Raw genomic sequence first — 15,239 nt, 5'->3', positions numbered from 1 at the left:
AGGATCAGATTCTGAAGGCCCATAAATCATATACAGAGGAATTTGGTATTTACCCTGTAAAGGGGCACTGGCCACTTTATGGGATTGATGTGCTTAGGTAAGAACTGTGGGGATGCAGCTAATTTCACACAATGATCAACAGAAAAAGTTTGCTGGACTAACCAGTTTTAACGGAGAATTGACTTTTGCTCTGATGACTAAAAAAATTTCAAGGATCACTTGAGGAACAGGAGTGAAATTCTTCACTTTGAGAGTAATACTTTAATGTAGAATGCTTTTCTTCCTTAACAATAAAAACATGAGCCCAGGGAAAGCTCTGGTGTTGGTGTTATCCTTATTAAGATCATACTTAGTCAGGAATTCTCTGGTGTTCCAGTGGCTAGGACTCCATGCTCTTACTGCCAGGGACCTGGGTTTGATCCCTGGTCAGGGAACAAAGCTGTGCCTTGTGACCAAAAAAAAAAAAAAAGATCATACTTAGTCAAAGATCTTTTCAGAGCGTTATGACAAACCTAGCTCTGGTGTTTTGGTTATCTAAGCAGTACTTGTGGTGCTCCTGTAGTCACATCAAAGAGGTGTGACTTAAAGGCAAGACACTAAGAAGAGCCTTGGTAATAGAAGATCTTACAAAAGTGACAAAAAGACGATATAATTCTGATGCCTGGCCCACCTATGTTTCCCTTAGTAAATGGAACATAGATTTGTTTATTCAGGAATAATTTATTGAGTATCTGTTAGGTGCCAAGGACTGCATTACAAGCTGAGACTGTGCATAAAAATAAGATATGGGGGCTTCCCTGGTGGCGCAGTGGTTGAGAGTCTGCCTGCCGATGCAGGGGACACGGGTTCGTGCCCCGGTCCGGGTAGATCCCACATGCCCCGGAGCAGCTGGGCCCGTGAGCCATGGCCGCTGAGCCTGAGCGTCCGGAGCCTGTGCTCCGCAACGGGAGAGGCCACAGCAGTGAGAGGCCTGAGTACCGCAAAAAAAAAAAAAAAAAAAAAAAAAAAAAGATATATCGTGACCCTCAGTGAGCCATATTTCCACCCCCTGCAATAGAGAAATACCATCCATAGAATACCGGACATTTGCATTACAGCTGGTTTCCAGTGGTTGGACTGAAATGCTAATTATTTTTATTTCCTCCGCTGGAAGTCTGCAGGCCACAGTCCCAGGATTGTCACCTATTTACCCGACTGAGCATAAAATGGTAAAAGAGAGTAATCAAGAGCAAAAGCCTGAGGTCAGTTTACCGGCACTAAATTGATGCTCATCCTAACCTCCTTCCTGGGAACTGAGCATGGTCCCTAGTGGGTCACAGCGGCACATCCACGCAACTGTTTGTAAGGTGAGCTGGCTTTGGAAAACCTCAAGGAGAGAGGTCTGAGGGCACAGTCTAGGGATGCAATGAAGCCTAGATGCTAATAATGTGGCAGTACTGGGGACTCCTGGGATCACCAACAGCAGAGACACTTGCCTGGGAGGCAGCTGTAAGGCACAGAAAGCTCTACTGGAATAAAGTACATCAAAATCAAAGAACAACAGCCAGGAAGCCAAGGAGCAAATTCCTAGATGCAGAGGTTGCTGTACTTTGTTCCACTCATACAATCACCAATATAACCACTGTCAGGAATGTCATCTCCAAGTTCAATGGACTACAAGAATGTGTACATATATATTTCAGTGCTATATACATAATGAATATATATATTATATATATAATATATATAATATATATAATATATATAATATATAATATATATAATAAATATATATTATATATAAATACATATACACATATATAATAAAATGTATATTTATAAAGTATGTACACACATATATATTATCTATAATATATAAAAATACATATGTTTATATGTGTGTATGTATATACTTTTATGTATGGAGATACTCACCTATCTGAAGTCGAATAAATGGTTTGTATGTATTTTCCAGAGATACTCTCCTGATATCTATCCTTTGGTGATTTACTAGAAACAAACACATATGGACATGTGAGAATTGGGCTATTTCCCTAGTATTGAAGTATATACCTCTATGCAGGCAAGGAAGCACACACACCCACTCGCACAGCCTCATTATTATTATTCTTTGTGATGTTACGAGCCAGGACAATGTACTGACTCTTTTTTTTTTTTTTTTAAATCTGGAGAAGTATTTATATGCAAGAAACCTCCAAGTTGACATATTCACCAAGATAAATAAAGAATGGGGCAAGGAGAGTGCAAGAACAAGTGTAAGCAGGAAGAGCAGTTATTGTTTTTCATGAAGCTTATACTTGCACCTCCCTTATTTTTACTAAAAGAAAGCTATCTGTAGCCTCACATAAAGAATATACACAAAGCACGAGCCAGTGCAGGCAAATATAGACAGACACCATTCACGTAGAGAAACACTCCTGAACTTTTAGAGAAAGCTTTGGAAGTTTTTATATTTGCTTGAAAACATCCAGGAGTCATTTAGAATGAAAGCAAAAATATTGTAACTTTTACAAGTCCTCTTTGTTCCCTTTCTGCTCCAGTTTGTAAACGTCACTCTCTCCTGGAGACAAATGAAGTGTGCAGTGCACTAACCAGCTGGCTGTACATAACTGCTTCCCCAGTACCTACACTACCTGAGAGCATATTAGGACCAGAAGCAATATGTTCCTATTATTCCATACAGTGAAGGATAACTCCATAGCCCTCACTTGGGGTTTTTAATGAGAAATCCTTCTCTCCCTCCAAACTGCCCGTAGGCAGACTGCTGTTAGAAATAGAATCTACTTTACGGAACACATAGCCCACAATGCTAAATAAAAGTTTGCACATATTTATGCCTGATACATATAAAATTATTCCCATTTTATTGGTCATAAAATTGAGACTTGAATTGAGACAGAAAACTGAAGTTAAGTAGTTTTGCTGAGGCCACAGAGTCAGTAAATGACAAACTAAGATTCAATCCCAACTCTGATTCTAGGGCCTCTGGTCTAATATATACTGCACTGTCAGTGTAGATTTTAGGGAGAATTGGATTAAGCAGCAAAATCAAAGTTGAGGTTGCATTTTACAAGGTAACTTACTTTGGGGTTTGAGGAATCCCTTTTGGGGGAAGGTTGCTCAAATCGAATGCACCTCGAATTTCTGGGAGCCCCGCCCCCATACTCTGCTCTCTGGCCTCTTTGAAATGGGCGATTATTGACACACGCGTGCGTATATCCACATCTGAATGCCCCACCATTACCCTACCCCACAATTAGGCCAATTCTTGTTTTTATACTCCGCAAAATCAAATGACTTGTGAATCCCTGACCTTGTTTGACATTTTCCTCAACATCCGTCACATCAAGCAGCAGATTTTGTGGGCCAGAGCTTATTTACTAAAAGTTATACCCCTTATTTCAGATTAGAGGTAAACAACAGTCGATAGAACCATTTAATTAAAGTGTGACTCCAAATTAGCATAGGAATACTTGTGTAATTTTATAAAGCTTATTAGGGGCATGTATGTTTATGTGACAACTTTCAAATAACTATCCTATTATGTATACATGTATTATATTAAAATATTTTTTAGTCCATTCAGTGAAATTGTATGATTATTTGACGACTTAATAGTGGAAAGATTATAAAGAATTACATACTTATTTATATAAAGAACTTGATATACTCTTAAACGTTCTGCTATTTGAAAAAAGCAAGCATACCCTAAAATAATGGCATTCCTTCTTAAACACAGATTATTTCAAAATTATAAAATATATATAGCAAAATACTTCAAATAAATTTCCAGTACCTATTCTCCACATACGTCCTTGTGTACACAACAGTATCCTTTGGTCCTGCATGCCTGGGTTCAGCATTGGAGCTGCAATACAAACCATTTTACTTCACGTTTAAAGTTTGTTTACAGGATAATCAAATTAACAAGGCAATTATCCAATCCAATGAAAAAAATAATGCTCATATCGTCCTTCTAAACTATTACCTTTAAAATACAAATGTTAAAGTGGTATCAATCCATTTCTGCAAAATTTATTTATGTCTCCCATTTTGTCTTAACTTCCAGAAGTGCCTTGGCCTACTTCCAGAATACTATTATGAAAATCAGTCACTCAATAAGTCTGTTGTAGAGCACGATGATTATTTTGAATATTCCTGTAACATGTTTTAGTGTCTATTTCTCTGATGTCCCATTCATATTTCCAAACCATTGCTTTCCCCACAAATCTCAAGCAAAAAGTCGACCTTAATTAACGAACCTGATAACATCTGATTTAATGAAACCTTTAAATCTACTTAAAGAATGTCAATGCCAGTGTCTCAATCACGCTTTTTTTAAAAAATTATAGACTTTTTAAGGAAAAATCACAGTTTACACTCATTATTCATAATTGACAACTTACCAGTGACCAAGTTGTTTACTCAACACCTTTGTATAAGCCTGCTTAGCCACTGGTAAAATTAAAAGTTTCTGAATTTCAAAGGAAGGATCAGGTTGTATGTGGATGTTTTCTTTAAAAAACAGAAGGAGAAAAAAAAAAAAAACAGAAGAATAGTCCTGTCAGTTGTTTTATAATTGACCACAGTACCTGAGTGTCTTCTGTGCTTCATAAGAGTAGGCAGTGGTTCTAGAAGATGGGCTGATTAAAGCCTCAGTAGACCCACTAACTTGGCCATCTTGCCTGAGAAAGCAAATGCAAATATTTGGCACTAAAAATCAAGGCCACCTAGAAGGTTTTTGTTTTATTAAAATTCTGTTCAATGAACTTTTAAAAATATACAGTGAACCTCTTTCTTGTTTGCCTGGTTTCTGCACAGATACACAAAAAGAATACATGTACGACTTTACTCCTCCACAGAGACCACTATCTTACCTTTAGGAATCATCTACAGGCATGTGTCACATTATCTAACACTAAGACAGAATACTTTTTTACCAAGGGCAGGAACCACCTGAAATTGGTTCCAGTAACATTTTCACAGCAGCAGTGCCATCTTAGAAAGTTTTTCATGTACAACATATCTGACAGTTTATCAGTTTAATGAAAATTATCCAGGGGTTCCTTTGAGAAATTCCAGTTTCCATTTTGTTTTTAACGGAAAGCAGTACTTTGAAGATTGCAAAAGAACTTTGACCTAGATTTCTGCTAATCTAAAAATGTCACTATGCTTAACAAAGTACAGGCATATTTGCTTTTTCCTATGAGACAGAGGAAAATTTTAATGCAGGAGTAGTGAAAGCTTTAGCTCTTTTTCCTCCCCTGTGTTAGTAAACTCTGATATAGGAGAGACATAAAGACCAAGAGGAGGATTTAGATCTTGATCATGATTTATCATTCTTGACTGGCCCGTTCCTTCCATTTCCAGGTAGCTCTTAAAGAAGAAGAAAACATCTGCTCACATAGTATCAACTCTGGCATACAGAAAACCATCTTCTAGTTTTAAGACAGATATTTCACAAAACAGATGTTTTACAGCTGAGTTAAAATGACACTAAGTAATGAGAAAGTAGAGTTAATATTATTAGAAGATTTTCTAATACAATCAGTAGAATATGTCATTCCAGAAAAATGAACCTAGCTGTGAATTGTTTGGAAATATTCAAATCATATAGTATATAATACAAAACCCAATTTTAGCAAATAGTTTCAAAGGACAAAGGTTGTCAATGAGTGTGAAATGTGTCTGTATTGTCCTCAGAAAGATAAAATCAAATATCACCAATTTGCAAAATCTGCAGATAGGAAAGTGAAATAATTTGTAAACAGTTCTGATAAGGATTGAACTGTGTCCCGCCAAAATTCTTATGTTGAATTTGGTTTAATTGCTTTGGTGTATGGCTTTGGCATTTGCAGTCTTTTAAACCTCTCCAGTAAGTCTCATGTGCAAGTCAAGATTGAGAACCGCTACCTTAGAGGCAGCCGGATATCTTACCCAAAGGAGCACTGGTTCTCAAAGTGTGGACCCTGGATTAGCAGGTGAGTCTGATGTAAATAAAATGTGGGAACCAGTGCAATAGAGGACTCTCCACCAAACTATTCCTTAGATGCTTGAATAATATTCCTAAAGAAGAACTTATGACTGACAATGTTTTTTGCTTGACGGCTTTATTGTTAAGACATTACCCTTCATTGAAACAAATTGCTGAATTGTAACTTGCAATCAATGGTCACAATTTTGTTTCTTAATTAAATAACTCCATAAACTATAAAACCAAATATTGTGTTGGAACTTACAAAATTCCAAATGGAATTACACTTGAGAAAATGTTTTCTGCAGTGGAAGTTCACCTTGAAAATTTAACTATCTAGAACCTTCATACACTGCTAGTGAGAACATCAAATGGTACAGCTGATTTTTAAAAGTCTGGCAGTTCCTCAAATGGAGTTACTGTAGGATTCAACAATTTCAATCCCTAGGTATTTACCCAAGAGAAATGAACACACTCTACACAAAAACTTATATATGAATGTTTATAGTGGCATTGTTCATAAGAGTAAATTACAGTCCAACAGTGGAAACAATCCAAATGCCCATCAATTGATAAATAGATAAACAAAATGTAGTACATTCACACAGTAGAATATCATTTGGCAATAAAAAGCAATGAAATACTGAGACATGCTACAACATGGGTGAACCTTGAAAACATTATTCTAAGTGGAAAAAGCCAGTCACAAAGGACCATATTTTATGATTCCATTTATATGAAATGTCCAGAATAAGAAATTTAAAGAGCCAGAAAGTAGCTTAGTAGTTGTCCAGAGCTAAGGGGTTGGGGGAAAATGATGTGTGACTGCTACTGTGCATTGGGTTTCTTTTTGAGGTGATGAAAATGTTGTAAAAGTGATTGTGATGATGGTTGTACAACTCTGTGAATACACTAATCAGAAAGCGTATATCTATGTGGACATCCAATTACTATACAAAGTGAATACATTCATAAAGTAAATCAAGTGTCAGTTTAACAGATCGGCCTATGACTCTGAGATTTCCATTGTCCTATTTGACTTAACCTTGGCAACTTGACTTTAAACAGCATAAAATAATTTCAACTGATAAATACCCATGTCACTGCAAACTTTATAAATCTCTTTTGCATGAAGACTAAAAGCTTAGTAAGAGCTTACCATTTTGAACTGTTGTATGTGTTAGGGTTTACTTCTATAAAACTATCAAGGTTTTGAGCTCTTGTAAAAATTACAGGTTTTAAATATATAAGAAGAAGTCTTATTGGTACCAAAGGGGATAGTGGAGGAGGAGGGGGGCAGGAGATAAATTAGGACTTTGGGATTAACACATACACACTACTGTATATAAAACTGATAATCAACAAGGACCTACTATATAGCACAGGGAAGTCTACTCAATATCCTGTAATACCTATGATGGAAAAGAATCTGAAAAGAGTATATATATATATATATATATATATATATATATATATACACATATAACTGAGTCACTTTTCTGTGCACTTGAAACTAACACAGCATTGTACAATAACTATACTTCAATAAAAATAAATACAATTTAACAAAAGCAGAATTCTCCTGATGAAAAATAAAGAGAGGACTTGAGGCCAGGACACCTCTCTAATTTACTAACTTTCTGCACCTGATCATGTCTCTTACTCTTACTCTCTGACCCTCAATTTTCTTTCTGTTAAATTTTTACCCATTTTGAGAGTCAAGTAAACTTTCTTTTCTGTAGCCCAAATTATATGGGTGCAAAATTGGGCCCAGAGATTTCTTTTTTCCACTTTTTTTTTCACGTGAGAACTTTTATTACAGTTGTTCTTTCAAGGCTGGGGCAGTATCTACATTTTCCATTTAATTTGGAGACAGATCCTGTACAGGATTCGGATAGAACTGAAGAAGAATGAATAACATCTGAACACAGAACTCAGGGATGAGCAAATGATTTTGTAGTGGTGGTTAAGGCCTCCAGACATAGTAACTGACTATGATGATCACCATCCCACTGGAGAGACAGGGTGCATTTGTGAAGGTACGTGTGATTGTTGGGTTCTGTTAGGTAAGAAGCACAGATGAAATTGCAGGAAAGTAAAGGAGAGTGTGTGCGCGTTACAGCCAGCCACGGTGTTTTCCATCCCACAGCCTCTTCTACACAGATGGCCACAACCACACTGCCTTGCTGAAGGAGGCCAGACCTTGGAAAGCTAGAGGAAGGTGAAGTTATGAGGAAAGAGAGGCAGCTAAAGTTCTTGGTTATCAAACAGCTACAGAGCAGAGAATAAGGAAGCCAACAGGTAGAGGGAAGAGCAGCAGAAAAATAGGCAGAAGCCAACAAAGAACTGACAATGACCAAGAACTAAGGTTAAGGTCTGGGGATTCCTGATGGAATGTCCTCTGGTCAAGAATGAACAACCTTCCAGTGCAGGCCTCTGTGAAGCCCGGCCATGCTACCATTCCTGCCCTTGAATTTCCATTTCCTCATTAATCTTTCCAATAAAACCCTGTTTCATGAGCAAGCATAACTCAAACTGAAACACCTCTCAAGTCATATTCAGTGAAATGTTCCTTAATTATACCTCCTCATTTACTTGTCATTTTTTAATCTGGATCATTTCCAAATAATATTTGAATGAGCTTGGTTAATTGTAAGCCCAATACTGTTCCCAAAATAGTGGATCCTACTGAAAATGTATCCTCCCTCATTCTATCAGAGGCTGGCTTGGGATCACAAAAAGAGAAGGCAGAGGATGATTTGGGGAATTAAGGGAACAGAAAGAAACCACCTACCTCTTATATGCAAGAGCCTTTAAGAGATATGAAAAACAGACCAAACAGTGTGCCAGCTCTTTTCCTACTTTTCTACTCTCTTCACTTGATATCAACAATATCATTTCTTTACATAAAAGTTTTTTTTTTTTCTCTTAAACAGAAAAGGCAGCTGTATCTTAGGAAGGTTAAAAATAGAAACTTATTGCTTCTAGGGTCCTCCCATGTGTTGGGAGAAGAATTGCTAAACATGGAAGACTTTTAAAATTCTTTCCTAATTTAAACAATCTGTAACAACAATGAAGTAGAGCTTCTATCCTAACCTTCGTTGTAAAAGAAACAAAGTACAACAGTTTTAAAGCTGGCGTTCTCTGTGATGTAAAGAAATTCCAAAATTAGGTCCTGTTTTGTGGCTGTGATGAATTTGTGCATTCTTTTAGCACTACGTAGCCAAGGAAGAGATTCCCAGAGTGCTTTCTGCACCGCTGAAAACCTACCAAGCAACAGTAAGTAAAAATAAATCTTCACAGCCCATGTGCAGAGCACTGAATTTCCATGATGCCTTTTACAGTAAGCCATTGAACAGCAGGCCCTTAGTCAGAAATCCCAACAGAATTCAAATTTTGCTAACTTTTGTCCAAATCAGTTATTAAGCACCCTGTACAGTGTTTTTCATATTCAGATAGTGTTTATATTTAAATATCACAGTACAGTTCAACTTCTCAGAAAATCTTTCAAAGTTATATAATTTATGAAGGCTCATATAGAATTCATAAGAAAAATGTAAATTATAATAAGCCTTACCTTTCATTTTTACTCTTAGACATATTGGAATTTACTTCAATTAAATTTTCTAGGTCCTGGTTTCTATAGGAAAAAAAATATTTTTTACATATATATATATATATATATGATGTAATTACATACAATTTTAGGAAATAAATATTAGAATAAAAAATTTTTAGATTTGTACAAAAATTTAAACATAGTCATTTGTGGTCTTTAAGAATATGGACATTGAAAATCTGACATCGAACTATTTGTCTTATGCAACTCAAGTATGAGCATGGATTACGTTATGAGAGAGAAATAAAGAACTAATTTTTTGGAAGGTTTGAGAAATCTGGTCTGAAAAGAAACAACTGACTGATATTCACATTCGGCTAACTTTGAATGAATACTTCCTTTGCATCACAAAGTACTAACTTGTGTATTTCCACGTGGGTTATCTCATTCAGATCTCACAAAATCTTGCAGGACAGCATATGGGGCTCAGAAAGGCTAAGTGAATTTTCCAAGGTCAATTGACTAATTTGTAAAAGAGTCAAGGCTTGAGGCTGAGCCACCTGCCCATCTGAAATCAACTCTTAAATATTTAATTAGAGCCTTCATTCCAGCTTTTTGCATGACAGAAATATGAGAAGTCAACCCCAAATCTGAATAAACAATTCATAATGTGGAGGATAAATGGGACAATTACATTCTTAAATCTTGGGCTACAATAGTGATTTGACACACCTTCATGAGATACAATGTTCTCTGGTATGTTATGTATATATTAATTATTTATATATTTGCCATAACGCTGGTAGTTCTTAATTTTTTTCCATGAGTTTGGAAAAGACTTGTCACCAATGCTATTGGTTAGCAGGATGGTTTAGGAGTCAGAGCAAGGCCATTTCTTCTACTTTCTTGGGCAAGTTAGTTAACATTTCTAAGCTTCCTTTTGTAAACTAGGATAATAATATCTAATTTCATAAGGTTGCAGTGAGAATAAATGAGTTAATGTAAATAAAATTTATAGGCACAATGACTACAGTTGTGACTGAACTGAGTAAGAATAAATAAGTGATAATTAACAGAAGTGTAGTGACACAGCACTAGGCACTATGGATTCCAGAATTCTGAGGGACTATATTTTCATTTTTATTTCTGCCCTAACTTTTCACATCTTTAGAATTAACTCCTGTTGTCATAAATCTCCCTTCGCCAGTCCTGAATAGCAGATTTCAAGTAAGGTTCTTTTACACGGAATCAGTGTAGGGACTCTGACTCACAAAATTAATATTGATAAGGATGAAAAATAACATGAAAGTCCTCATATTTATGTGGGATGAGATTTAATGCTCCTTTTATATAACATCCAAGCCATCAATAAGTGATAAATATGCTAATTAAGCAGCATTCCATAGCTACACTTAAACCTCACATTTAAAATACTAGCTGCGGGCCTGGGAGATCAGGAGGCAGGCAGGAGGGGCCCTCCAGGAGGAGTGGGAGAGGAGTGGAGGTTCATTGCCACGCCCACTCAGTCCTGGGGAGGCTGCTGAGCTCCTAGGCCATCCCCTGCCCTCCAAAGCCCCCTCCAGGCTGCGTGGTTCTTTGGAGGCATAGGATGGAGGCTGGGGAGATCAAGAGAGGCAGGAGGGAGGGGCCCTCCGAGGCTGGAGGAGGAGGAGAGGAGAGAAGGGCGTTTGCCCCGCCCACTCGAGCCCAGGAAGCCTGCTGGGCTCCCTGGTGAGGTCCCCTGCCATCTGAGACCAGGGCTGGGGGCACGCCTGGGCCCCTTCTGTTCCTTGAGCCTAAGCCCCACCCACCACAGCCCCCAGAGCCTTTTCCATCCCTGTGGGTCCTGAGCATTGGCCCTGCCCACCACCCAAACCTCACCCTTGCTTAGGCCCTGCCCTCCATAGCCAAGGCCTTTTTGTTTTTTTTTTCTTTTCCCTCCTTCTCTTTTTTACTATTGTGGTGCTGATGTACCTCCCGGTTGTTGATTCATCTATATTTTTATTTTATATTCTTCCTAACATATCTGTTAGTTTCCTAGTCTAATGTTATTTTTTACTTTGTTTTTTTCTTTTTTTTTTTTTTTGCTGCCCCAGGTGGCTTGTGGGGTCTTGGTTCACAAGCCCAGGGCCAAAGCTCTTGCAGTGGGAGCTCTGAGTCCAAACCACTGGACTAACGTAGAAAGACACCACGGAATATTCATTGGAGTGAGGTCTCATGGAGTTCCGCATCTCAGCACCAAGATTCAGCTCTACCCAATAGCCTACAAACTCCAGTGTTGGAAGCCTCAGGCTAAACAACCAGTAAAACAGGAACACAATCCTACTCAAAAAAAAAAAAAAAAAAAGAGACGGTAAAAAAATATGCCACAGATGAAAGAACAAGGTACAAACCTACAAGACCAAATAAATGAAGAGGAAATAGGCAATCTACCTGAAAAAGAATTCAGAGTAATGATATTAACGATGATCAAGAATCTCAGAAATAGAATGGAGGCATGGATTGAGAAAATACAAGAAATGTTTAACAAAACCTAGAGAACTAAAGAACAAACAAACAGAGATGAACAACACAATAACTGCAATGAAAAATACACTAGAAGGAATCACTAACAGAATAACTGAGGCAGAAGAATGAATAAGTGAGCTGGAAGACAAAATGGTGGAAATAACTGCTGAGGAGCAGAATACAGAAAAAAGAATGAAAAGAATTGAAGACAATCTCAGAGACCTCTGGGAAAACACTAAACGCACCAACATTCAAATTATAGGGGTCCCAGAAGAAGAAGAGAAAAAGAAAGGGTCTGAGAAAATATTTGAAGAGATTAGAGTTGAAAACTTCCCTAACATGGGAAAGGAAATAGTCACCCAAGTCAGGAAGCACAGAGAGTCCCAGACAGGATAAACCCTAGGAAAAACACACCAAGACACATATTAATCAAACTAACAAAAATTAAATTCAAAGAAAAAATATTAAAAGCAGCAAGGGAAAAGCAACAAACAACATACAAAGGAATCCCCATAAAGTTATCAGCTGATTTTTCAGCAGAAACTCTGCAGGCCTGAAGGGAGTGGCAGGATATACTTAAAGTGATGAAAGAGAAAAACCTACAACCAAGATTACTCTACCCAGCAAGGATCACATTCAGATTCTATGGAGAAATCAAAAGCTTTTCAGACAAGCAAAGGCTAAGAGAATTCAGCATCACCAGACAAGCTTTACAACAAATGCTAAAGGAACTTCTCTAGTTGGGAAACACAGCAGAAGAAAAAGACCCACAAAAACAAACTCAAAACAATTAAGAAAATTGTAATAGGAACATACATATTGATAATAACCTTGAATATAAATGGATTAAATGCCCCAACCAAAGGAGAGAGACTGGCTGAATGGATACAAAAACAAAACCCATATATATGCTGTCTATAATAGACCCACTTCAGACCTAGGGACACATACAGACTGAAAGTGAGGGGATGGAAAAAGATATTCCAGGCAAATGGAAATCAAGAGAAAACTGGAGTAGCAATACTCATATCAGATAAAATAGACTTTAAAATGAAGACTGTTACAAAAGATAAGGAGGGACACTACATAATGATCAAAGGATCAATCCAAGAAGAAGATATAACAATTATAAATGTTTATGAACACAAAATAGGAGCACCTCAATACATAAGGCAAATTCTAACAGCCATGAAAGGAGAAATTAACGGTAACACAATAATAGTAGGGGACTTTAACACTCCACTTACGCCAATGGACAGATCATCCAAACAGAAAATAAATAAGGAAACACAAGCTTTAAATGACACAATAGACCAGATAGACCTAATTGATATTTATAGAACATTCCACCCAAAAGTGGCAGATTACACTTTCTCTCAATTGCTCATGGAACATTCTCCAGGATAGATCACATCTTGGGTCACAAATCAAGCCTTAGAAACTTAAGAAAACTGAAATCGTATCAAGCATCTTTTCTGACCACAATGCTTGGAGACTGGAAATCAATTACAGGAAAATAACTGTAAAAAACACAAATACATGGAGGCTAAACAGTGCATTACTAAATAACCAAGAGATCACTGAAGAAATCAAAGAAGAAATAAAATAATACATAGAAACAAATGACAATGAAAACACAATGACCCAAAACCTATGGGACACAGCAAAAGCAGTTCTAAGAGGGAATTTTATAACAATACAATCTCACCTCAAGAAACAAGAAAAATCTCAGATAAACAATGTAAGAGAAAGAGAAAGAAGAACAAAGAAAACCCAAAGTCAGTACAAGGAAAGAAATCATAAAGATCAGAGCAGAAATAAATGAAATAGAAACGAAGAAAACAATAGCAAAGATCAACAAAACTAAAAGCTGGTTCTTTGAGAAGATAAACAAAATTGATAAGCCCTTAGCCAGACTCATCAAGAAAAAAAGGGAGAAGACTCAGATCAACAGAATTAGAAACGAAAAAGAAGTATCAACTGACACTGCAGAAATACAAAGGATCATGAGAGATTACTACAAACAACTATATCCCGATAAAATGGACAACCTGGAAGAAATGGACAAATTCTTGGAAAGGTACAAATTTCCAAGACTGAACCAGGAAGAATTAGAAAATATAAACAGACCTATCACAAGTAATGAAATTGAAACCATAATTAAAAATTTAACAACAAACAAAAGTTCAGGACCAGATGGCTTCACAGGTGAATTCTATCAAACATTTAGAGAAGAGCTAACACCCATCCTTCCCAAACTCTTCCAAAAAATTGCAGAGGGAGAAACACTCCCAAATTCATTCTACAAAGCCACAATCACCCTGATACCAAAACCAGAAAAAGATATCACAAAAAAGGAAAATTATACACCAATATCACTGATGAACATAGATGCAAAAATCCTGAACAAAATACTAGCAAACAGAATCCAATAGCACATTAAAAGGATCATACACCATGATCAAGTGGGATTTATCCCAGGGATGCAAGGATTCTTCAGTATATGCAATTCAGTCAATGTGATACACCACATTTACAAATTAAGGAATAAAAACCAAATGATCATCTCAATAGATGCAGAAAAAGCTTTTGACAAAATTCAACACCCATTTATGATAAAAGCTCTCCAGAAAATGGGTATAGAGGGAACTTACCTAAACATAATAAAAGCCATATATGACAAAGCCACAGCAAGCATCATACTCAATGGTGAAAAACTGAAAGCATTTCCATAAGATCAGGAACAAGACAAGGATGGCCATTCTCACCACTTTTACTCAACATAGTTTTGGAAGTCCTAGCCACAGCAATCAGAGAGGAAAAAGAAATAAAAGGAATCCAAATTGGAAAAGAAGAAGTAAAATTGTCACTGTTTGTCGATGGTATGATACTATAGGTAGAAAATCCTAAAGATGCCACCAGAAAACTACTAGAACTAATCAATGAATTCGGTAAGGTTGCAGGATACAAAATTAATGCACAGACATCTCAGGCATTCCTATACACCAACGAAAAATCAGAAAGCGAATTTAAGGAAACACTCCCATGTACCATTGCAACAAAAAGAATAAAATACCTAGGAATAAACCTGCCTAAGGAGACAAAAGACCTGTATGCAGAAAACTATAAGACACTGATGAAAGAAATTAAAGATGATACAAACAGATGGAGAGAGATACCATGTTCTTAGACTGGAAG

The 15,239-nt window shown here is 36.9% G+C and overlaps 1 protein-coding gene across 1 annotated transcript in view; it reads right to left on the bottom strand.

Annotated features, from left to right (window-relative positions):
- The window catches only part of SCEL (sciellin), a 144,419-nt gene that overhangs the window by 32,897 nt on the left and 96,283 nt on the right, over nt 1-15,239 (bottom strand). Inside the window, exons 26-28 of the mRNA XM_007466808.1 lie at nt 9,552-9,614; nt 3,797-3,868; nt 1,915-1,989 (exon numbers count right to left, since the gene is read on the bottom strand). Of these exons, the coding sequence (XP_007466870.1) occupies nt 1,915-1,989; nt 3,797-3,868; nt 9,552-9,614 (210 nt within the window). The remainder of the gene's footprint in view (nt 1-1,914; nt 1,990-3,796; nt 3,869-9,551; nt 9,615-15,239) is intronic.

Source organism: Lipotes vexillifer, unplaced genomic scaffold, assembly GCF_000442215.2.
Source record: "Lipotes vexillifer unplaced genomic scaffold, Lipotes_vexillifer_v1.1 scaffold19, whole genome shotgun sequence".
NCBI classification, from domain to species: domain Eukaryota; kingdom Metazoa; phylum Chordata; class Mammalia; order Artiodactyla; family Lipotidae; genus Lipotes; species Lipotes vexillifer.
Note: the sequence above shows the minus strand (reverse complement) of the source record. Positions and strands in the feature narration are given on the sequence as shown.